Raw genomic sequence first — 25,440 nt, forward strand, 5'->3', positions numbered from 1 at the left:
AAGTTAGTTTGTCCAAATATGTTGGATACTTTTTCAACATGGCATTTGATTTGGGTAATGGGTGAATGGACAAACTACTGCTACCCTGGCAAAATGAAAACTATGGTAGTTGAATTTTAAGGTTCTTAACTTCCACTTAAGGAAATGGTACTGGATTAATGAGCAGATATGCAATGCGATATACTTTTTTGACATGCTGAGCAATTGCAAAGTGGATCATTGTTATGGTCATTATGGCCAAAATGCATTTTGATGTAAGCTATTCAGTTGTTTTAATTTTTATTTTTAAAAAGAGCAAAAAATACTTCTGGGGAAAAAACAGTTCGAATAATTGTTGGAAAAAATATCATAATAGGTGGTGCAGAGTAGGACAACCCCTGTTAATTCACTTTCTAAATGTGCACTTCTTTATCATGAATATCCAGTTACCTTTACAGGTCTGCCAAATCCACCTCCAGTTACCTTTAAAATGCTGCCAATCTCTCCAACTTCATTTTGACTTTTGTATAAAGCATATTATTGTAGAGCTGCAACAAAATCCAGCTTGTAAAAGTTACAGCCATGCTTTATTTTGGGGCGTTATTAAAAACTCCCTCAACAGGCTCTAATCTACAAACGTTTGGCAATATATTTTCTCTTTTGGGATTTAAACTGCAAAACTTGAACCATGTTCATTGAAATTAAATCCGGTGCTGTATATTCGCAAGAATGTATAAAACATTTAGAATTTTTAAATACTTTACTCCTTTAAATCAAAACTTGGTGTGGCTACAAATGTAAAAAAAACTTTTGTTTATTTCAGTATACATTTGGTACAATGTTTTCCCCAAGACGAATAATTTTCCATAGCAGGTTAATGTAACAATGTTATTGTAATATTTTCCACCAGAGAAGAATATCCCCTTTAATTGAAAATTATGCCTTAAGCCCCTATTACTTTAGGGTTTTCTATTTGTGTTATGAAGTGGAAACACTTTAATGGTGGAAAGTAAAAAGGTGACTCTGGAGATTGAAACAAGTACTTTTTCTTTCTTTATTGCATTTAGGCAACCAGACAATAGACATTTACCAGCAGTGGAAGTAAGACATGTACAGCAGAAAGTAAATCGTAAACATGCATCTCCTCTGTGCGCTCGTTGTCCAATCCCTGTATATTTTGCTGCATCTCAGATAGTAATCAATGCCCTTGTCTACTGGCCTAAATTCCCGTCATCCGCTACTCCAGCCCACTGCCCCTCAGCCCAGTAGCTCTTAGCAACATCCCATTTTCAGTTCTGTTTCATAACTAAACACAACCCCAACTTCGCATGCTTCCACCACCCCAAACCCACCAGTTCACCTCTCTCCAATTCCTTAGAGTCTGCTCCATAAGTCTCTCTCCCCTGCTGCCCCATTGAGCTGGGGGGGGGGGGGGCTGTCATACAGGGCCGCAGACACCATCTGAACCAGTGTGTTCCACGCTGTTACATCATTACTGATCTCCCCTTGTCCCCTGTACACGACTCTGTGCCATACCAGTGTCTCTTCTGACCATTTCTTTGTCTCCCCATCATGCCTCAATGCGGGGGCCCTCCGCTGACTTCCACACTAGCACAATTCGTCTTTTGGCCAAGATACACATTAGGTATTTCATCCTAGTCAGATGAGCTCCCTCCCACCCCCTTCTCTGTGTGAAAAGTCCAAATTGGCAAGCTCCGGGTGACCACTCCGCATACCTATCCCCCCCCCTCCCTTCTGCCAGAAGACCGTAATCACCGGACATGAGGAAAACATAAGTAACATCCCTGCCAAGTCGCTTGCACATCTGTGCACCTCCGCTCCCAAGACCTGCAAAATGGCTTGTGGGCTCATGTATGCTCTGCGTGACTTGTAGCTGTGTTCCTAGACACTTTCCTCATGTATGCCAGCACCCTGGCCCATACCCAGTCTATGAAAGGCTGCTCCAGTTCTCCCTCCCACTTAGTTCTCACCTTAAGCTCTGTCTGACCGAGTGCATCTAGTACAATTCTGTAAAGCCTTGAAATCACATGTCCCCCTTCCGCCACACCATAAAGTGCATCCAGCATAGCGTCCCCTTCCTCACCCTCAGCCACCTGTTTTCAGCAGTCTTTATTAGCCTATGGTACAACAAAAATTGTCCCTCAGGGATGTCGTATTTCTCTATCAGTTCAGGGAAGCCCACCTTGTATAAGTCTCCCAAAGTGATTACCCCATTTGATTCCCAATGGAGCTGAAAGCTGTGACTCCTCCCCTGACTCCCTCACGTCACAATGACCAAGTTAGAAAGCATGTCAGCCTTGTACTGACCGAGGACAAACACGATTCATAGTTGGAACTCCAAAAGGTACTTTGGTGAAATGTAGTATTTGGTGATCAAGGAAGCACAGGCCTTAGGCAGAATAGACAACTGAGAGAATATGATCCATGCTTACCAAATGTATAATTAGCCTTGCCAAATAAGTCTAGGCAGCCAGCCAAGCGAATGTATCTTTACCTCGTCACCTGAAGTGTTGTGCTAAGAAGTGACAAAGTGCCCAATATACCTGATTTACAAAAATGTATGAACCCCTCTACTAAGAATGAACATGGCTCAAATAACTTTTATGGAATGTCACCCACTCGGGAAGGTCTACAACCATGTTTTAGCTCATTGTACCTTTCAAAGAGGCAAAATATAAATGTGTGTATCATTCTGGTACTACCCACCCTTGACCGTTCAGCACTGACATGCTAGGCAGTTCTCCTCTGTATAAGAATACCATCAGCCACCTTAGACATGTTTTTTAGCCTTGTTGGGGTATCAATGAGGTGAAGCTGAGCCTCTAAGCAGAGTTGAGCTAAATATCCACATTTGAATTCCCCTTAGTAACTTTCCTTTAGAACCCCAAGTTTTATAAAAGTTAAAATCTAGCTTAATATGTGTTATGGAAGGGGTGGAGTTTCCCCCACATTTTTTGTGGTCAAAAGAAAATGGTAAAATCGGACCAAGAAATAAATCGGTTGCATTCGGAAAAACAACTGCAAGAAAACCTCATAGATCTCTTAAAGCATAATCTTGGCCTTTAGAAATGGTGAGCTAATATTGAATGCCTAAATCAAGATCAAAACCAAATATATCGGCAATATAACATTTTCTCCTTTCCAGGGATAGCATGGGAATGAAAAAGAGGCAGAAGAGAATCCATGCCATTAAAAATGTGTGATGGATAATAAAGGTCGGGTTAGCATGCTTCAGCTACCCAAGTGACGAATTGGTTAGAATGTGTAACTAAGTCTTAGTATGTTACAAGGACTGTTGGCGTATTGAAGATGACCCTGCTAGAAATTCAAATCCAAGGAGGGCATATTTAAAATTGGATGAATGCTGCATCAAACACCTAGTTTACCACAGTACTTCTACTCAACCTGACTCGTGTATTTGTATTCCTGTTATGGCTGTTGCCTGTGTCCCCCTGCATCTCCAGTACCTTTTTTTGAAGTAACAGAATTCTGTTTTTACTCATAGACGAGGATGCAGTGTCACGAAATTTACTAAGGTTGTATACATCAGTCATACTTAAAATACTCTTATTCCAGTTTAAGCTGGATGATATGTATATAAGCAGGGCAACAGGCTAGTGATATTTGACTCCTGACGAGTAAGAAATGGTGTGCTGTGTGTATGTATAGAATTGAGGTGGTGAGTGACATTTTTATGGCTTGGTTAGTAGCTAGCAACTTTAATTCTTGCCTCATGATATGAGATTATCCCCCTAGTATGTTTGGTAACAAACTTAAACCAAATCTTAACTATTAAGACCACCTCACAGGTTTCTCCCTAAAGTTTACTATGAAAGTACCTATTACAAGTTATTCTCATTCCCAGCAATATCTCTTCATACAGCAACCTTGCCTTTGGGTAGATCTTCCCATTCCATATGAGCTAAAAAGTGTTAGCATGTACTCCTACGTCCCGTCCCCTTTCCTCCATACTTATGGGACATTCCTCCGTCCTGTGGGACGGGACTGGAGCACTTTGTAAAAAGCATCACATTTTTCAAAAATGTGTCCTTCCTCTCTTTTTACGCAGGGTACCTCACGTGGCTGTAACCCTGCCACCCTTAGCTCCACCCAGCGCATCGCCCATCAGTCATTTTCTCTGCACGTTCGGAACTGGACGCACTTGCATCTTCAGAAGATTTTTTCCTTCCAGTGTCGTCCTCGCCTGCTCCGGTTTAGCGGTCGCGTAGTAGTCCGTCTATGCTGGATCGATTAGTTTTTCCTTCTTGTTCTCCTTGCGAGCGACGCTTCGCTAGGGCGGATCCCCATCCTCTTTGTTTAGAGTGTTTGGGTCCAGATCACCAGTGGGACTCGTGGTTCTACTGCGATTCCATTTTGGTTCAGGCACTTCAGCGTCGTCTGGAGCAGTGGGAGGAGGTGTTTCAGGATGTACCTCCTCCGCAATTTCAGAGTTTCATCGACGAGAAGAAGAGACGCCCGCTTAGTTCTTTTGTTTTTAGGGCACCCCGACCGGGGGACTCCTTCCCGGGATCTTCTCGGTGTGGGAGGGGCTTCAAAAGCTCTGTTACTGGGGTTTCCCCTGAGGTGCCTTTTTCTCCGAGGGCCTCTGTTATACTGAGGCTGGGGGTACCAGAGCTTGCTTAGAGGTCTCCTTGTCTGGAACTTCCCATACAGACACCGGGGCGCACCCTGAGGCCTAGGTTAAGGCTTTCTCTACCGAACCAAGGTTCGAGGCCCCTCGTGAGCAAGCTGTTACCGGACTCGGGTCCGAGGTTCCTCTGTCGGAGGCTAAGGTGACCGACAGAACTGAGAGGCCTGTTAAGGTCTTGTCGGTGAGGTGGATTCCTCATCGTTCCCGCCCCGGTGGTGATGCCGGTTCTGTCGAGGGGCACAGAGTGAGGTCGCTGACCGTAATTCCTCCGTTACCGGCGTGGCAGAGGTTCCTATTTTAGAGGCTAATTTGGCTGATAGTATGTCTCAGAAACATCCTAGGACACACAGTACCGGCTCTGCCGATGTTCCTTGTGTCAAGGCTAAAGTCAAGACCCCTAACCCGTCTGTGGAGATCCCTGCCTCACTCACACATGTGACACAGTTCTCCTCAGGCGCTGACAAAATGTCGCCCGATCCCGCGTGAACTACGGTGGCCATTTTGGACTCTTCCCTTACACCTACGCCATCAGCATTGGGTGCTGGGAGCATTGTTTCAGGTGAACATATTTTTCCTTGTGCGCCGTTTCGTCCAGTTTAGGACTGGAACGCTCGGATGCCATTACCGCACACGGTCTCACTTCTTGCGGCATCTGAGCCATTGTTCTATGTTAATCCGGCTGGAGAGGACCCTTCTTGGCAGGCCTCTCCCTTGTGGCCCTAGAGCTACTCCTCTCATGAGAGGCCTCTGCCCGCCCCAGTGCCTAAGCCTTCGGCGGAGGATGCTTTTTTCGGAACATTTCAGAAGCTCATGCACTCTGACCCCATGAAGGAGTATTTCAGAGGTCTTTTTATGGAAATCTGCCCTTCAGTGCTGAATCCTGTGCCGATGGTTCCTGTCGTAGCACCAGGTGTTCTGGCAGCTGTTCCACCTCTACCGGTTGGCCCACCTCCAGCCCTTCCGCCCCTGCCTTCCTTGCCTCCAATAGACAAGTCTTCGGCAGAGCCAGATGTGACGCTGGTCGATCCGGACCTGTTGAATGACATGCAAGGGGATCAAGATGGCGATGACCAGCCCCGCTCTGTTAGGGCATTCCATGACCAGGTACTGGACATGATGGCTCTTCTGGATGTTCCAGTACCCGAGGCACACCCTCAGCAAGAAGGGGTGCTTTCTGGGGCGTTCACCTTGTCTCATCAGGAGCGCACCGGTTTGTTCTTCCAGAAGGACGTTTTGGCCGAGGTCAGCAAGGTCTGGGATAAGCCACACTCTAGACTGCCCATTTACAAAAAGATTGACGCTAGTTATAGGCTTCATACTTCGGAGGAGGTAGCCCTAGCGTCTTGCCAGCTCCCTTCCTCCACAGTGGTCAGGTTCTGGCCAAAGAGGACAAGCTGCTTGACTCTTTGGGGAGGAAGATCTTTGCTAATTTACCCCCTGCAGTTGCGCCAGGCAAACGCAGAGCTCCTATTAGCGGGGGCGAATATGAAAATGTGGAAAGATCTGATGGAATTTGAGGTGTTCACTCCTGCGGACAAGCTGGACAATTTTAAGGCTGGCTTGTCAGATGCCAGAGTCCTGGCGCAGGATGTGCTTGAGGCTGCAGCGCATCATGGTGACACCTCTGCTCGGGGGCCTCATGCTTGGCGTGGACACCTCTCGTCAGGCTTGGCTTCATGCCACAAAGTTTTCCAAGGAGGTTCAGGATAAAGTTCTGGACCTGCCCTTTGACGGGAAAGAACTGTTCCATTCGTCAACTGATGTAGAGCTGACTAAGACGAAGGACAGCACCCAGACAGCCAAGTCCCTGTCCGTTCTGGTGAAACATCCTTTCAGGGCTCAGAGAACGCCCTCGCAGCCTCGGTCCTCCTCTGGTTTTCAGGGGTTTCTGGATCGAAAGACACGTAGAGTCGATCCTCCAGCTGGAAACTCCCATCGGCGTCGGGCGTCATCGGCGTCGGGTCCTCTGCCTCCTCCTTAGGAACTGGGGGTCTCGCCACACCGAGAAACCCGCTAAATTAAGTTTTTCGGTGCTCGCATGAGACCCTGGTGGGGGGGCGTATTGCGTCTCACTGGCAGGCGTGACAGACATCACCGAGGATCAGTGGGTCTTGTCTGTTGCTCGGGTGGGCTTCCGCTTGCCCCTTCCCCTTACCCCACTCTTTAATCCTCCCTTCCAGCAGTCGGGACGCCCTCCCTCAGAGCTGAAGTCCAGAAGCTTCTGGATCTCGAGGCGGTGGAACCCATTGCCCTAGGGGAGCGAGGGCAGGGCTTCTACTCCCGTCTGTTCACAGTGCCCAAACCAAACCAGGCTGGCCTGGGCACCATCCTAGACCTTTCACAGTTCAACTTTTCTCTCCCCAAGAGAAATTCAAGATGATCACCCCCTGTCAGATAAAGTCCTCTCTACAGAAGGGCGACTGGCTCAGCATGGTGGCCCTTTCAGGATGCTTATACTTATTTGGAGCCTGCATCAGAAATACTTACGGTTTTCCATGAAGGAGTATTTCCAGTTTCGTGTGCTCCCGTTTGGTCTCAGCTCGGCACCGCATGTCTTAATGAAGATGATGTTGGTCATCGCAGCTTATCTTCGGCTACAGGGTATCCATGTGTATCTGTATTTGGACGATTGGCTGCTGCGCAGTCCTTGTCCACTGAAAGCCTCGAGCAACCTTCAGTCTCTGTTCCACCTTGGGCTGTCGTTGAACTGGTGGAAATCCTCCATGACGGTCTCTCAGAACTTGATCCTCCTGGGTTTTTGTTGGAACACGATCGATTGCAGAGTGTACCTGACTGGGGACAGAATGACAGGTCTGTTGGCCACGTGTCAGATGTTTATGCAGTCGGAGAACATGTCGGCCTGGTGGTTGCAGAGGCTTCTGGGCCTCATGGCTCTTCCTCTTGCTAGTCTCAAGATGAGGCGGACACAGATGGCTGTTCGGAGCTCATGGCTTCAAGCAGTGGACCCATACTGCTTCCACCTTTCATGAGGGTGGACCTCTTGTGGTGGTCGACTCTCAGCAATCTGTCGGTGGGCGCTTCTGTCCAGGATCGGATCCTTGCCCACTTTTGGCTGTCACAACGGATTCCTCCCTTCTGGGTTGGGGTGCGACGCTGGATCATCTTCAGGTTTTCGATCTTTGGTTGCCACTGGACAGACAGCTTCATATAAATTAAGTTATCTTGAGCTCTTGGCGATTATTCCTGGCGCTGAAAGCGTTCAAACCAGGCATTGTCAACAGGGTGATCCGTGTCCGCACGGACAATACGGTGTCCATGTTCTATATCAACAAGCAGGGGGGTACCAGGTCGCCGCCTCTTGTGGATCTTGCCATTCAGATTTGGGAATGCCTCATTCAGCATGGTATCTGGCTGGTAGCATTACACGTCCCAGGCCAGCTGAATGTCACTGCAGATGCCCTCAGCCGACGAGCAATTGTCAGCTATGAGTGGGAACTGAACACGGAGATCCTTTTAGATATTTTTCACAGTTGGGGCACTTCAGAAGTGGACCTCTTTGCAACGTCTACAAACAGGAAGCTTCTCCTGTATGCCTCCAGGAACGGGCTTGGAGCCTCCTCACTGGGGGATGCTCTTGAGATCCCATGGCACAACATGAAGGCCTAAGCTTTTCCGCCCCCTCCTCTGATCCATTGGGCGCTTTGCAAGCTAAGGAACACAGTGAATTGCTCCCTGCTGTTCATAGCCCCTTGGTGGCCGGCCAGGTTTTCGGAGCTTCAGCATCTATCGGTGTGCCCGCTGCTGAAGCTTCTGCTAGTCCCCAATCTGCTTCATCAGAGCGATCAGCAGCTGTGGCACCCCTCCCCACAATCGTTCAGCTCGGCGGTCTGGTGCCTGAGTTCAGATCTTTAGAGTGTTTCAATTTGTCCGCGGATAACATGCGCCTCATTCAGGCGGCCAGGAAACCCTCTACAAGATCTCAGTATAGAAGTAAATGGCTGTGTTTTTGCCACTGGTGTTTGGCTAAGCAGCTGGACCCTAGGGAGGCTACTATCAACATGGTCCTGTCTTTTGTTTCACATCTGGTAGTGTCTGGCATCCATGTCTTGTCCTGCAGGAGTTATTTATCAGCTGTTGCTGCTTATTTGTCCACTGACCAGTGCTCGTTTTCACTGTCTAATCCAGTCATTAAAAGACACTTTGCGGGCCTGATGCATCTTTATCCTCCTGTTCGCAACCTGCATCCAAGGTGGGATTTAAATGTGGTCCTTACGTCCTTGTGTCATAAGCCTTTGATTGCTATGACTTCGGCAAGGCGTGTAAGTGAGCTTCAGGCCTTGTCAGTAGAGCATCCATTCCTTACTTTCCATAAGGATAAGGTTGGCCTGTGGATGAATCCCACCTTTCTTCCGAAGGTGGTCTCTGATTTTCATTTGAATCAGTCAATTTCATTGCCTGTCTTCTTCCCAGACCCGGCCTCAGAGGTCGAAAGGGTTCTGCACTGCCTGGACGTTAGAAGAGCCCTTAAGTTCTATCTGGCCAGAACATCTGAGCTTAGGAACTCTTCGCAGATTTTTGTGACCTTCGGAAATCCACAAGGAAAGCCGGCCTCGAAAGTGACCATCTCCCGATAGATCGCTGCCTGTATTTCTGAGGCATATACCATTCAGGGTCTTCGGGCCTCAAAGTGAATTCATGCTCATCTTGTGCAGGGCAAGGCGGCTGCCGTTGCCTTCCAAAAATATGTTCCCTGGGAGACCATCGCGAATACGGCTACTTGGGCCTCCCCATCAGCTTTTTGTAAGCATTACTGTCTGGACCTGAGCTCCAGGGCTGATGCTCAGTTTGATCAAGCTGTGTTTAGGAACCTGTTTCAGTAAGGAGTTTTCCATCAACCCGCAATTCCTGTCAGGAGTGCTTGGGAATCTCCCATAAGAATGGAGGAAAGGCGACAGGATGTAGGAGTATAATAAAGTTATTCACCGTAGTGACTACCTTACTCACGCCGTCCCCTCTAAAATGTTTCCTCTGTTATTGCTTAAAGGTCATAGACCTGGCGATAGTGCGCTGGGCGGAGCTAAGGATGGCGTGATTACGGCCGCGTGCGGTACCCCACGTAAAAAGAGAGGAAGGACACATTTTTTACTAAAATGTGATGCTTCTTACAAAGTGCTCCGGTCCCGCCCCACAGGGCGGAGGAATGTCCCATAAGTATGGAGGAAATTGGACTATAGACTTGGAGTAAGGTAGCCACTACAGTGAGTAACTTTATTATTACATTCTACCCAACTATAACTTTCCATGTCTGCAACCATTTGGTTGTATTTGGATCAAATGTGAAGTTAAACCCTTTCTAAGCAATGTTTTGGGAGTCTCCTTCATTAATGTTGGTGTCCTTGCATCGATTAAACCTTTTTCTGAAAGAGTAGCTAATCATTCGACAAGAGGAAAATTGCTACGGTTTCTGTTCATGCAAACAGTTTATTTGCATAAAAGGTATACATAGCTGCAAATTCAGAGACTTTATTTAGCACTACCTTGTCAAAGATGCCAAAGCTGAGACTCTGTATAGTAGCAAAATGATCTGCTGAAATTTTGTTTTGTTTGCATGAGAATCCCCTTTCTAATCTTCAGAGGTAGACCATGCTTGTTACTTTCACAAGCTTTGAATACAGGAAAGGTTTCCAGCTAGATAGAAAGCTACATTTAACCAGCATTTGTCACAGACTCATTAAATGCACCCTTCGAACCTGCAAGAACTTTATTGGTAAATTAATCTATGCTTTCAGAAATTTAAAATGACCGCTAGGGTTAGATCTCAGCCCTACTCCATTCATGTGGTGTACATAAATTGCACTGCAAGTGTCACTGTTGTAATGTTTTTGGAACTGTTTTAAGGCTGACCTTTCACAGTAGGTGTCTCCTGTATTACTTGTTGCTGCCAGCTGCCCAACCGACCAAATTCAGTGCTTGTCAGCATTATTGGATACAGCCAGTTAAGTGTAAATATATTTCTGAGGCTTGTGGATCAGCTTAGATCGCATGTTTTGATTTGCAGAGGCCGAAATCTAGTGGATGTTCAAAAGACGTTGACGTGGCGTGATGTAATACTATCCCTAGTGTGACGCAAGGTTGTACCCATGATCCCTCATGCGTCAAAGTCCCTCAGATAATTCTTTTAGCCATTGTGGGTAGTTGTATTTTCGCAGAGTCCATAGCAAAGCTTTGTTTGGACTTAATTCCATCATAATTTCAATTACCCATCAATGCTTCTCTGATCGACTGCTGACCTCCAGAGCCATTGCGAAACCAGATTCCGAACACCGAAACCGATGTCTGTTCTGACGACATGCTTCGGCCTACACCCGGCTCCGGCCTATCAGTAGTGAGAGTGGCGGGCTGATCCTTTCTGTTTTAGAGAAGCCTGCCCCTATTCCCTACCCCTACTGCCTTTATCCTGCTGCCTTGGAACATGCTCCATTTAAAAGGTTGCCCCAAGTGCAATAGGAAATTTCTGTGGAAAGAAGCACACAGTGTGTGTAACCACTGCTTTCCACATGATCATTCAGAACCCCCTGCGCGTTGTGCAAACTCTTTAGGCCCAAAATCCTTAAAGACCGCCAAACAAAGCAGTGGGCGGCACACGCCATGATGGCGGATTTCGAGACACCTGTGGGAATCTTCAAATCTGATCACAAAGGCCAAGGCAGCCGAGACTCGGATTCGGAGATCGAAGACACTATAGAGGAACACACCAGTTCCTGCACATCTGTCCTTGGCCTTGAAAGGCAGTCGCAGCGTGCTGCTATGAGGGAGGCCTCTTGCAACGCCAGTGGACATGCACTCAACGACTACACATAAACCCATACCCCATAGCCGTTACTCGATGGACCCGTTGATGGAAGGCCGCATGTCAGCGGTAGTCGTCGCAACCTATCGAACCACCGCCAACTACGGCTGCTGTAGTTCTGCCCTCACACCTACCACAAGGCGCTTGTGAAGATACTCGGGCCAAGGGTGTGCATAAACATTGCTCGACGGCTGAGACGCAGATGCGGAAACAGCTGTCGAAAAAGCACAGATCTCATTCTCTAACTGAAAAACAACACAAAGAGCAGCATACTCGTAGTAGCCAAACCCCTGAATCCTCAGAGTACTATGAGGAAGGGTCTTTATCCCTATCCTCAACCCTTCATAAAAAATGCCCGAGGATTCCCCTAGGGGTGACTGTCCTGCAGAAGGCCCAAAGGTTACCCCCTGGACAACCCCTGACGTGCCAAAGTGCCCCTCCTTAACCCCCTCCCCACACCCCCACCCCACACAGACTCCAATCCCTGGTGCATTGACTCAAGCTAAATTTAGGAAACCATGGGAAGATCTCCTTTTTGTTGACTTAATGAGCAACCCCCAGGACCAATGGGGCCTACCCATCAAACCATTATGCCCAAGGATGCGTCAGGGTCCTGAGCAGGGTGATCTGCAGTCAAATCAAGCAGACTAAGACATTTGGGTTGTCGACCAGGATGATCCCAACCAAGTTGGCGATGACACCTACCTATAAGACCAGGATGACCCAGATCTTATCTTCACAGATCCTTCCGACGTCTCTGCAGTCGAGACCGGGCATACTTCACCTATAGCAGACCAGCTCCTTCGTAATGAACCACTTCGAAATACAAACTGAGGAGACAAGTGCTGAGGGAACTGACTTTGTTGAGGATATCTTCAACAAGAAAAAGCCCATTAGTCAAGCTATTACTCTCCTGGAATCAATCAAGAAGAGGGTCTCCCCATCCCTGTCTACACCCTCACTCACTAGGGCAGTCCAGGCAGGGTGGAAGAAATAGTTAAGCCATCTCCATCCGATCCTCTTTGCATGAGATGCCATGTCAAGCCGGATTCTCTGATGGTTACCACTACCAGAAAGCGAGCTTGTGTTCCACTCTCAACCTCCGAAGCACCCCAAACAAGGAATGCAAAAGACTCTACATGTAAGGCAAGTGTAGCACTACTTCGAATGGATTGTGTCTTCCCACGTATTCCACATCTTAGATATTTGTATCTTCCAGCTTTGCTGCTTCGGAATTTCTTTTCCACCAGAGGGCGCTGTGCTCGAGGTCATGGCGTTGATGTCCCTCGAGGGCTGCCATCGAGCGTCAAAGTATTCTCGGAGAAAGAAAAAAGAATCTAGAGAATCGAGTGAGATCCCGGCATAGGTCGAGGAAATGTCGTCGGCTGACAGAAGGGTCATCTCATACCCTTCAAAACATGATTCCCCCAAAAAATGGGAGGCCTTCAGGGCCTCGAACATTTTCGAGAATGCGTCCAGACCCCCTCGAAAAAGGCGCATGGAGACCATGCCCAATCTTACTTCAGAAGTGACGGGGGGAGGTCAAAGACCAGACGCGTGAAATCCGACGACAAGTCGTCAATGGTGTCGGAAAAAATTTCCCCGACACCTCTTAAAGAAAGATCAGACCTACCAGTGCATAAATTGGAGATGACGACTAGCAAGATGGCCCTGGGAATCCACCTGCCATCGAAGTCGATGTCGAAGGATACTTAGATGCATCTATCGAAGGTGCTCTTGAAGCCGACTTCGAAGGTGGCGTCGACACCTCCATCTACCATATCGAAGACTCCTTCAACGTTGTCGAAGCCAGCAGCGATGACATCGACGCCATTGTCAAGGCCAACTTTAATTCCGGCGCCAAAATCGACACCTTTGTCGAAGTCAAGGTCGATGCCTATTGAGGCACCCAGAAAGATATACCAACCACAGCCTGGACTAGACTTTTTCAGGTCTGACATCCATTTATGAAGAGCAATCCTCTGAAGAGGACATTACTCTGGCTGGAGTGAAATTTGGGACTAGAAATGTCCTTGAAGAATTAATGGACCCTAGATCTAAGGTGGCTGACCCGTATGAATCCCTACAAACAGTCAGTGGCCTGGCTACTTCTCCTGAAGTAGATTCCGACCCTGCAGACCGTGCAGACTTGGGGTACAGAAATATGATTAATAGTCATTGAGTTTATGGGATGGAACACTAATTCCCCTAATTTTGATCAAGACGACATGACGGACATCCTTAATGAAGGCCCTCACAAGGACCTGGTCCTCCCCTTTCATAAAGTATTGCAAAAAAAGGGTCATGGCCGTATAGGAAACCCCAGATTCTGGCCCAGCTATAAATAAAAAATGTGTCGGGAAGTACAGGCCTTCCTTGTGTGACCCGGAATACCTAGCAAAACATCCCTCGCCTGAGAGCTTAGTGGTGCAGGTGGCCACATCTACTAGGCATTCGGCCTACCTTTCCATCACCCGGATAGGGATGACAAAAGGATTCATGCCTGGGTTTTTTCTTCAGGCAGCATGGCCTTAAAATCGACAAATGTGACTTGCACCCCTGCAAGGTTCACATACACCCTGTGGGATTGTATGACGGCAGCGGCTGAACACATTACTGAAGGCGAGGAACGGGCAGGTTTCCTTGCAATCTTAGGAGATGGGAAGCAGGCTATGGGGGAATGCCTCCAATCAGGATTGGACACTGCTGACAGCATAAGCAGGTCCATGGTGTCTAGCACAGTCCAGCACAGATTTGCATGGCTGAGAAAGTCTGGTTTTGCACCGAATGTGCAATTCAGATTACTCAATATGTCTTTTGACGTTTTGAGGTTGTTTTGCAGACCTCGAAAGCAGCGGCTAAATCACTTCGCACCTCTATAAGACAGCCTCAACAACACTCCTACTCAGGTCATCTTCGAGTCTACTCCTTATTTTGGAAAGGGAACGGACAGACCAGTCAAAAAGGACAACAAAGAAAATGTCCTTGTGGTGTAAGAGGAAAGCGTGTTAGATCAGTCCCAGCAGCAGCAACTGTCCCCTCAGCTGCTGCTGGAGCCGCTGCAATGCCACTCTGAGGCCTTGACCGACAAGACCCCAGTGAGAGGCAGGATCACTCGCTATCTGAAAGAATGTCGAGGCATTACTTCAGATGCCTGGGCACTAGAAACAGTGGCCCATGGTTACTGTCTTCCTTTTCGACAAAGGCCTCAGGACCCGCTCCTTATGCAGGAGATTGTAGCCCTGCTAGAGAAAGTTGCAATAGAACATGTACCTGTAGCGGAGAGGAACAAGGGTTGGTACTCCCCTTATTTTCTCATTCCCAAGAAGGATGGAGGATTGAGACCCATCTTGGCCTTAAGATATTTGAGCAAATCCCTCAGGAAGGACAAGTTCAAGAGGTGTCCTTTTCTCAGATCCTTCAGGATCTCCAACTCTGACTGGTTGGTTTCATTGTACCTTCAGGATGCTTACTTTCATGTGCCGTTCCTCTCAAGCACAAAGTACCTGAGCTTCGCGATTGGCGGTTCTCATTATCAGTTTCGAGTTCTGCCATTTGGGCTGACCTCTGCCCTGAGGGTTTTCACCAAGCTGATGGCTGTAGTGGCAGCGAGTCTCAGGAGAGGGGGGGGGATTCATTATTATTATTATTATTTTAATTCTTGTAATGCGCCAACATGCCCGTAGGCCTCAGGGCGCACATAAAACTGAACAAACAAACACACATGGCAAAGAAGAAAGAGGTGTCAAAGAGTTATTCCAGATTGAAGTAGTGGGTTTTTACAGCACGTTTGAATGCAGTGTAGTCGTGAATCTGCCGCATCTGGGCTGGGAGTTTGTTCCATAGAAGGGGACCTTGAGCGTCAAGAGTGGTACCTCCAAATTTGGCTGTCCTGTATTTCGGATGCTTGAGAATAGTGGCAGATGATGAACGAAGGTTCCTCGCGTTAGATTTAATGCTAATGCGGGCTGACAAATAAGTGGGGCTACAGAGACTGAGGCATTTGTGGGTCGTGGTCAATATCTTGTGCGTTATCCGATGTTTAACGGGAAGCCAATGAAGTTTTTTCCTAAAGATGGAAATGTGTGTACGACGGGACTGATTGAAGATATTACGAACAGCATTGTTCTGAGCCACTTGTAATGATTGGATATTGGAGGCTGTGGTGCCCGCTAGGAGCCTGTTGCAATAATCCAATCTAGAATTGATCAGTGCAGTGGACAGAAGGGCACAGTTTTCTTCCGAGATGAATGGTCGAATATAGCCTATTCTTTTATTTATAAGACCGCAGCTAGATTTAATGCTGGAGACATGGGACTTCATAGAAAGTTCTTCGTCAAGAACGACGCCTAGGGTCTTGACTTTCTTCTGGACGAGAATGGTATTGTCGGCAATGTGGAAACTAGCATAGTTGGAGTGGAGTTTCGCCCGGGTGTTTTTAGATGCCACGATGAGGAGTTCAGTTTTTTTGTCGTTCAGGGCAAGTGAATTGCAGGCCATCCAATCTTGTATGGCATTGTATATTTTATTGATGGTTACTGTATCGCTGCTATAGGCGCCACTTAGCTGTATGACCACCTGAGTGTCATCAGCGTAGTTCGTGTATTGCACTCCTAATTTGTTTAAGAGGTCAAGAAGGGGACGAATATAAAGATTGAAAAGCAGAGGCGATAGGCAGGAGCCCTGAGGAACTCCGCATGTCTGAGATATTGGAGAAGATTGATTATCGCCAACACAGACCCTCACCATTCTGGGACCCAGAAAGGAAGCAATCCATCTGGATGCAATTACAGAGCAGTTGGCGACCTCCCCGAGCCTTGACACCAGTAAGCTGTGATCAACTAGGTCAAAGGCTGCAGAGAGGTCTAATAACATGAGCAAAGCAGCTTGATTGTTATCAGCTATGCTAGCTAAGGTAGATTTAAGATCTAGCATTGCTGTTTCAGTTCCGTGACGAGCCCTATAGCCCGACTTACGGGTACCCAAGATGTTATATTTTTCGACATGGGCTTGTAACTGTAAATAGGCAAGTTTGTCAATTTTCTTGAACATATGGCACATTGGTAATGGGCCTGTAATTGTCTTTGTTTGCTGGATCAAGATTTTCCTTTTTCAATAAAGGTGTGATCCACACTGATTTTAGCAGTTCCGGTACCAGGCCCTCATCAAAAGAGAGATTGACCAGTTTGGTAATCCATGGAACCAGAGTGCTTGTGGGACAGTCGTCAGCAGGACAGGACGTGTCTTTAAGGTCCTTTATGATTTTGAGTACTTCATCCTCGGAGTAGTGTGTGAAGGAGAATTGAGGGATGTTGTTTTCGCAGGTATTGGGCAGAACGGTGTCTGTGGGGATTTGCGGGGATGTTACATTGCCTAGAGCTCTATTTATTTTTTCTTTGTGAGAATCAATCTTGAGTAGAAAGGCATCATGTATGCCCTGACACCATTTATTGTCCTTAATGATATTATTAATGGTTGGGGGCTGACTTTGGAACTCCGCTAAGATTTTGAAAAGTTCCCCAATGTTGGATTGAGCATTCACTATCCTTGCGTTATAATGTGTGGCCCTAGCTTCTGTGATGAGTTTTTTTATAATTAAGGATGGATTTTTTGTAGTTGATTAGAGTGTTATCGTTGGGGTCTTTCCTCCAGACTCTTTCGAGGGCTCGTTTTTCTTGTCTGGCCAAAAGAATTTCATTAGTGAACCAGGTGTTCTTTATGGTTTCAGTCTTTATTGTCTTCATTTTCAATGGGGCAAGGTCGTTAACTGTTTCTTTGATGTTGGTAGACAGATGATTGATAAGTTTCGAGGAGTCAACAAAGTTGTCAAGGGGTTGAAGTTTGGAAGACAGCAGTGTGGCAAAATTTGGAGCTGTAAGATTTTTAAGGTTGCGAGACATTTTCTGTATGCGTGGGTTGGCATTAAGTTTAGGAGGAGGGGAGGGTAGTGAAATCTTGGCTTGAATAAGAAAGTGGTCAGACCAAATACATGGTGTGGTCGAGATGTCAGAGATATTGGAATTTTGAGACAGGAGCCGGTCTAAGGTATGTCCCTTACTTTGCGTGGGGGATTTCATCCACTGGGTAAGGCCAAGGGAGGTGATGGTATCCATCAGATTGGTGCCAGTTTTATCCTGTTGGTCATTGGCCCAATAGTTAAAATCACCCATGATGATAACTGGGCCTTTAGTGGTACAGATCTGAGCCAGTAGGTCACTGAGCTGTTCTTCAAATAGGGGCATGACTTTGGGTGGGCGATAGATCGTGAGTGTGTTTAAAGTGGTATGTGGAGAGGTTTTTATTTTTACCCATAAACTCTCACAGCCATCTGGAGAGGTATGAGGAATTTCATAACATTCAAGATTTGATTTACATAACAAGGCCACTCCGCCACCTTTACCCTGCAGACGATCTGCTCTAAAAAGGGTGTAGTCGTCGGGCGTGGAGAGTTTAGCTTGTGTGGGAAGGTCAGGGTTGAGCCAGGTTTCCGTTATACCGAAAAAGTCAGGCTTGAGTTAATTAGTTAGGTCGGACATTTCCACACCATGCTTATATAGCGAGCGTTTGTTGAGAAGGGAGAAAGATAGCACCAGCAAGGGTGCGATCTTGAACTTCATGTTGGATTGGCGTGATATTTTCTTCAGGCACATAATGGACCTAATGCAAAATAGGTGAGCAACTTACTTGAAAGGGAGAGGCGTTTGCTTGCCAACGTAATTGAAGCCCCCGCTAAAAGCCGAGGTTTCCCGTGAGCCGGCGAGCTGCGGCGATGACCGGTGAAGACCGGCGCTGAAGCGCCTGGACAAAGGAAATATACCCTAGGGATCCTGGGAAATGTAGTTCACAGAAACTACTTTCGGTTCAGTCCCTCACAACAATCAACAACGAGAGTGCTTTGCTCTCTGCCACTCGTGCCCACAATCACACAATATGGTTCCTGAAGCACTCGAGAAGTGCTACAAAGAAATCCAATGGGGAGACAAAAGGTGAGACAATACGGCCGTGCGTGCCGTTTAGAATTAAATGCTTCCTTAATAGCAGATGGCAGCAGTGCCTGTAGGGAAGAGATGTCTACGCTAACCTGGTTAATCGGGGCAAGTTCACCTGAACGAGCCCAGGAACATCTGACCATGACCTTCCACTTCTTGCACAGACTGGGCTTCTCCCTCAATTACAAGAAGTCACAAATGATTCCACTCCAAAAGCTCCAATTCATATCGGAGCAGTCCTGAATACTTCCTCGGGCAAAGCCTCGCCTACTGAGGAGAGAGGTCACCACATTCTGCAGACGGTAACAAAGTTTCAGAATGCCAACATCCGCCGGCCTTTGATTTTCTTAGGTGGCTCTGCCTCATGGCATCCTGTGTTGTTGTGGTGCCGGAGGCCAGATTGAGGATGAGAACCCTTCAATGGGCCCTCAGGCCTCCGGATCTGCTAGGGTGGGCTTGCAAAGAACATATCCTCAGAGGAGAATCTTTTTGGCATCTATGGCCAGAGATAACTGTAGTGACGGATGCCTCACTTACAGGGTGAGGAGAACACACCAACGATCTGACAATCAGCGGTCGTTGGTCTCCATCGGAGTCCAAACTGCACATCAACCTTTTGGAGATGAGGGCAATCGGACTAGTGCTGAAGGGCCTTCCTGCCATCTGTACGGGGAAGGAATGTCCTGATAATGATGGACAACACAGTGGCCATGTACTACCTCAACCTAAAGAGGAGGTGTAGGATCACTACCACTGTGCAGAGAGGCAATGCAGCTATGGTTCTGGGCAATACAAGAAGGAATCTCTCTCAGCAGTTCACCTAGCCGGAGAGAAGAACAAGGCGTTGGATGCTCTGAAGTCCTTCAAGAGATCTTCACCTTTTGGGGAACCCCTCAAGTAGATCTGTTCGTGACCGAGGTGAATCGGAAATGCAAACCATATTGCTCAAGGGAATTTCCTCTGAGAGGAGCTCTAGGGGACGTGTTCATAGTGGACTGGGAATCTCCAGTCCCCGTGATTCCTCGTGTAATCAGGAGGTTGAGAAAGTTCAGGAAAACCATGATCCTGATTGCCCCAAATTGGGCTAGGAGAACGTGGTACCCGGACCTTCTGGACATGTCTTACACAAAGAGAGGATCTCCTTTCAAGAGGAAGGTTGAGTTCTCCATCCAGAGGTCAAAACGAAAAAACCAAAAATAGACTGACTTCCACCTGTCACAGAAAATTACCTTACCTTCTTTCTATCCTCCACATGCAAGTAAGGAGGAAGAACGGCTACTCAGACTGGACCCGAAAAGGGCTCTCAATTTCTAAATCTCCAGATTGGCTAAATTTCGACAAAGTGACCAACACTTGGTTGTGTATACCGGACACTAATTGGGTCTAGCAGTATCAAAACGGACACTGTCCAGATGGATAATTTTGGCAATTACTGAATGCCATAAATTGGCTGGTAAAGAGCCTCCAGATGGGCTAAGGGCCCATTAAACTAGGGGCATGGTGACTTCAACGGCTCTTCAGAGGGGTGTCCCAGTGCAAGATATTTGTGCAGCGGCCATCTGGCCGTCAATGCACACCTTCGTGAAGCACTATTGCTTAGACTCAACATCATCTCAAGGTGGCCTTTTTGCAAAAGCTGTCCTTCACACGGTTCATTGATAACATTTCTGGTACTCACTCCTCCGAATTCATACTGCTTTGGGAGCCTATCTAAGATGAGGAATATGTGGGAGGACACAATCCATTCGAAGAACAAGTTACTTACCAACTGTAACGTTCTTGCGAATGGATGGTCCTACTATGTATTCCTCATCGACCCTCCCAGCCTACCCACCATACAGTTTACGGCAATTGCTCTCTAAATTCCTTAAGAGCTGGAGGTCAATGAATGCCTGGTCATCTGAAGCACTTCATCATATCGTAAAAACAGAACTGAAGCCAACGGGCGCGACACAAGCCCTTAATACTAGGGATGACGTTGACGCTAGACGGCAGCCCTCGAGGGATATAGCCGCCATGACCTTGAGCACAGCGCCCTCTGGTGGAAAAACTTTTCAGAAGCAGCGAAGCTGGAAGATACGAATATCTAAGATGAGGAATACGTGGGAGGAACATCCAATCGAAAGAACGTTACAGTTGATGAGTAACCTGTTCTTCTGGTGCGTTCATGACCCGAATACCCAACAATACTATCCTGCTGGCCAGCTATAACCGCATCCAGTGAGATGACGTCTCAAACATCTCGACTCCGTGCCAGAACAACCTACGGGATCACACCTCCTCAAGATGGCCACAGAGGGAAAACAAGTGTCTCAAAATATACTGACAAACGTTCTAGATGCTGCAGACACCTCAGGGAGAGTAATCGCTGAGAGAACTCTCCTAAAGAATCTCTCCTGGCTCAGAGATTCAGGCTGTACTCATTAACATGTATCGAAGAGTCAGTCCTCTTAGGTAAGGCTGTAAATGATCAGCTAGAACCCACGAAAAAAAGAACACGAGACCACCAAGACACTTGGTCAAATATCAAGTAAACCCTTCATACAAAAGGGAGTATTCAACACACGCTGACATTTTCGGGCACAAGGTTTCAGCAGACCGGACCAATCCGGCACAAGTACCTCAGGCACCTCCTTCAACAACCCACAATGTCAATCGTCCTACCAACACCAGCAGCAAGAGTTTTGCAGCAGGAAAGGACGAGGCAAAGTTGCGGCCGTCTAGAGGCACAGCAACCCAGCCTCCAAATGATTATCCGATTCATATTCCCTCCCATGAGCCCCCAGTCAGGTGGCGCATAACACTCTTTGCCCAGCAATGGGAGGGAATAACTTCAGACTGCTGGGTACTGGACACAGTGGCCAAGGGATACTCTGTGGAGTTCTTAAACACCTGGCCACCATCCACCTTGGGTTATGTTATTTGGCATTTGTACAGCGCCTTTTACCATTGTTACGATTTTAAAGCAGTGTGGGTTGAACGCCCTCTGGGACCACAGTCCAGGTCATTGGAGAGAGTAGCATAGTACAATGCACATGGGTACATTCTGAATGTGTGCAGCCAGAGTGCAGTAGGTGATTTGCATCTGCATACTAGAGTTCAATGTGGTGCAGTGTTTTTGTATGGCATTAGAATGTGTGCAATAAGACCAATGGAAATTGTATCTGCATTCTGTTGGCGCTAGTGCTTGAGGGTGATGTTATGTGTGCAGCTAGGCCAAATTATTCCAGGGGTGTAGCTGCGTTCTAATTGCTTGTTGGTGCAGAGGCAAGAGTTGGCATGGTGGTGTGTGGAGTCTTTGTGTTTTACCACAGGGGCATTGTTCCTGTTCAGCTTCCATTCCCTGTCAAGGGCGTGGAATCTTCCTGTAACTTGGTGGGTCACATTGTTTGGTGAAGATTGGTGAATGGAGACAAGGTCAGTCCCACAATTCATGTTCTTATTGCATAGCTGCTAGTGCTAGCCTCAGTTTGCAATTTGTTAAATTGGATCACTGATAGGCATTTCTACTTGACTATAGTTGGGATTAGCAGCAAATAAGTGCTAGGACATTTTTTGCTATAGTACTTCATGGAGATTAGCAAGTGAGGCAATTTCTGGTTTGATAGCACAGTGCATATTTGCAGGTCAGTGATTGAGATTGGTTTCTAGTTCTCTAGATATAATTACTGGTCAGTAGTTCCGTTATATACATTCAGTGGTAGGGGTTATTAGCAGCTTAACTGTTGGATGGTCCCCCGATATCTAGTTCTGCTCTGGGATTCGAGGGGGGTAGCGTTAGCAGGTACGTACCTTCTAGGGCTGATTGCGTAGTGCATACTTGTGTGGCCTTGATCAATCTCAAGAGTTTTGGTGTTTGGGTTACGAGTCTGGCACAATTGCCCAATATTCATGGCGATAGCTGGTTTTAGGTCTTAGCGTGTGCGAGTTCCTGCGGGTGAGGTGATGAAACATTTTCTCAGGTGCAAAATTCTGTCCGGGTGCCACTACGATTGGGATTCACATCAGGACAGAGGGCCTAGGTGGTGGGGTTGGTGGTAGTCGGGTCTGACGGTCTAAAGATAGGGTCTGTATTCAGCAGGTACCATGCTAGGTGTCGCTCTAGGTGATAGGTCGGGTGGCTAGGCGAAGAGCCAGGTTTTGAGTGCCTTCAGAATGCCATGTAGTCTTTACTGTGTCTAATGCATGGAGGCAGTGAATTGCACAATGTTGGCGTCAGAGTCAAGTAGGCTGAACTTCTGATCCTGGTCGAAATGGAGGTGGGGACCACTAGGAGGAGGGCAGTGCTTGATCTAAGGGTGTGGGTCGGGAGGTAGGACGTGATCTTGACTTTTAGGAATTTGGGCCCTGCTTTGTGCACTGCTCGGTGGGTAATACAAAGGAATTTGAAGGTGGTCCTGTGTCCAATTGGGAGCCAGCTTATGGCGCGGAGGTCCAGTGAGATGTGTTCCCTTTGTCCCAGTGAGAGAAGTAGACCTGACAGCAGAGTTCTGTACTCTTTGGTGTTTATCTGATCGGCTGGTGCACCCAGGTAGAGGGAGTTCGCATAGTCAAGTCTGGACATGACAATGGACATACTTTCAGCCAGCCTGTTCGGGTAGGGAAAGAATCACTTCAGGAGTCTGAGCTGGAAATGGCAGGCTTTGGATGTATTGTTGATATGGTGAGATAGTTGGGTCCGAGTCCATTGTGCAGCCAAGGTTTTTTTTACCATGGTGGTGGTTGGGGGGGGGGGCGAGTGAGGGTGGCCAGTGAATCGGAAGGGGGGGAAAAGGACAGATTGTCCACTTACCATCTCCGTTTTACCTGGGTTCAGAAGGGGGTATTAGTCGTCATCCAACGGTCAATGTCTGAGAGACATGCTGCTCAATCAGGGCTGGGTTCTGAGGATGTTTTGAGGATTCTCATGATGATTCTGTGAGCGGATGAACTTGGAAAGGGGGGGTCCGGTAGATGTTGACCAGAAGGGGATATAGGCAGGCGCCTTGGAGTACTCCAGTGTTTACTGGGTGCGCTGCAGAGAGGAAAGCTGGTAGGACGGTGATTTCTTGTCTGTTAGAGAAGAATGAGGCGATGCAGGAGAGAGCTGAATCACGTATTCCTAAGGCGTGTAGTCTTGTCGAGGATTGTGTGGTTGATGGTGTCAAACGCTGCAGAGAGGTTGAGAAAAATAAGAGCTGCGCATCCTTCTGAGTCTGCTGTCACTTGGAGGTCAACCCAGATGGAGATCAGCGTGGGTTCTGTGGCGTGGACAGAAGCCTGATTGTGCAGGGTCTAGGAGGTTGTTAGATTCCACAAAGGCATTGAGCTGTAAGTAAGCAGTGCGATCGATGAGTCTTGCCAGGGTCGAGGGTTGCTTTTTTAAGCAGAGGTTTCACATGTGCAGTTTTGAAGGTGCCAGAGGTGAGGGAGACGTTGAGAATGGATCTCGCCAGTTCTCCTGCACAGATGGAGAAGATTTCTTTGAGGGGCTAAGCGGGACAAGGATCGAGCAGGGAGACTGTAGGTCGGCTGGCTGATAGTTTTGTGAACGCCACGCTCGAGATGGGGTTGAAGGAGCAGAAAGGTTTCCTCGGGGTGATGGCAGGTGGGTCAGCTATAGCAGATGTAGAGCAGGTGGACAAGAGGGAGAGTTTGGTGTTGATGGTGACCGTCCTTTCCAGGGCTGTTTTGTGGAAGTGTTCAGGCAGGGAATTGCAGAGTGTTTGTGAGTAGGCGGTCAGGGATGAGGTGCAGGGTGGGTTCAAGAATTCAGTGATGATCCTGTGGAGCTCTCAGCTGCCGTTCTGGCAGATCAGGATCCTTTTATTGTAGTAGGCTTTTTTGGCCTTTTGCATCTCTGATTTGTAGTTTCTGTGGGGGTGGGGGAGTAGTGATTTGCTTTGCAGTGTTCTGTAAGCTCGCCATTTGTGGTCAGGGGAGGGGTTATGTTTTTTCAGAGTCTTCAGGAGGAGGCTGAACCATTGGGGTGTCGGCTCTTTGTGGGAGGGAGCGGACTTGGGTGGGGTCAGGGGAATGAGGGATTTGTTTAGCCAGGAGTCAGAGTTCTATGTGTAGCGGTCCAGTTGTGGTCGGCAGTGACGGGAGGGTGCTTCGTAGCTCCTCGGCCAGGTCCGGTAGTACCATGACCATGTTTCAGCAATTGACCTGTCATATCTTGAGAACCCTAGATGTTCTTTCCCATGTATCGCAGTTAGAGAAAAGGATAGCCATAATAAATTATATTTAAATCAAAATAAGTGGTCCAAAACCTCCTTTTTCATGAAGGCATTCATGGTTGGTGCTACATTTTCTTCCCATTAATAAAACACCATTAGATGGGGAACAATTTAAGTGAACACATGTAGGCCGTCATTGGTGTTGGTGTGGCACTGTCTGAAAAAACCAATGATGAGACAAACTTCCTGCTCCTATTTAACCACAAGTGTTCAGCGATGCATTGTCGTGAGGGAGGATATTTAAATCTTCCACTTCTTGAGAGATGCCTTGGTGGAAAACTGTTATGGCAAGTAACTTTTTTTTTAATCTACATTGAAGCACCTTTCCATGATATAGAACATGTAATTACTTTGTATTTTTCTAATATTTTTCCCCAAAAGTTTAATCATATTTATAAGTTGAACCAGTAATGAGACCCTGCAAATATTCTCTTTTCTTTATTTAGTCTGGTTTAGTGTACACTGAGGAAGAATGGCAGAAGGAGTGGAATGAGCTTATCAAACTCGCATCTAGTGAGCCACGAATGCACTATGGTGTAAACGGAGGTAACTGCGCAGGGTAAGCAATATTCTCAGTATGACAACTGGTGGTGACAGAGCAAGCATGGCTACAACTAATTGGAGTCTCAAGTAAAATTAAGCCTTAAACCAATAATGTGCATGTCTAGGTTCATTGCTCTTCTATATAACTCTTCACTGTTTCTTGCTACGCCTATGTGGTACATGTATTTACTTTTCTGCCCCAGCTAGAGATATGTCTATCCCATTAAG

At 47.3% G+C, this 25,440-nt stretch overlaps 1 protein-coding gene across 5 annotated transcripts in view; it reads left to right on the plus strand.

Annotated features, from left to right (window-relative positions):
• The window catches only part of OTUD7B (OTU deubiquitinase 7B), a 932,635-nt gene that overhangs the window by 662,690 nt on the left and 244,505 nt on the right, over positions 1 to 25,440 (plus strand). For all 5 annotated transcript variants that reach the window (XM_069652344.1, XM_069652353.1, XM_069652334.1 and 2 more), the window contains one exon: positions 25,116 to 25,228. In XM_069652344.1, the coding sequence (XP_069508445.1) occupies positions 25,116 to 25,228 (113 nt within the window). The remainder of the gene's footprint in view (positions 1 to 25,115; positions 25,229 to 25,440) is intronic.

Source organism: Ambystoma mexicanum, chromosome 1p (genome assembly GCF_040938575.1).
Source record: "Ambystoma mexicanum isolate Mex_15411 chromosome 1p, UKY_AmexF1_1, whole genome shotgun sequence".
Lineage (NCBI taxonomy): Eukaryota > Metazoa > Chordata > Amphibia > Caudata > Ambystomatidae > Ambystoma > Ambystoma mexicanum.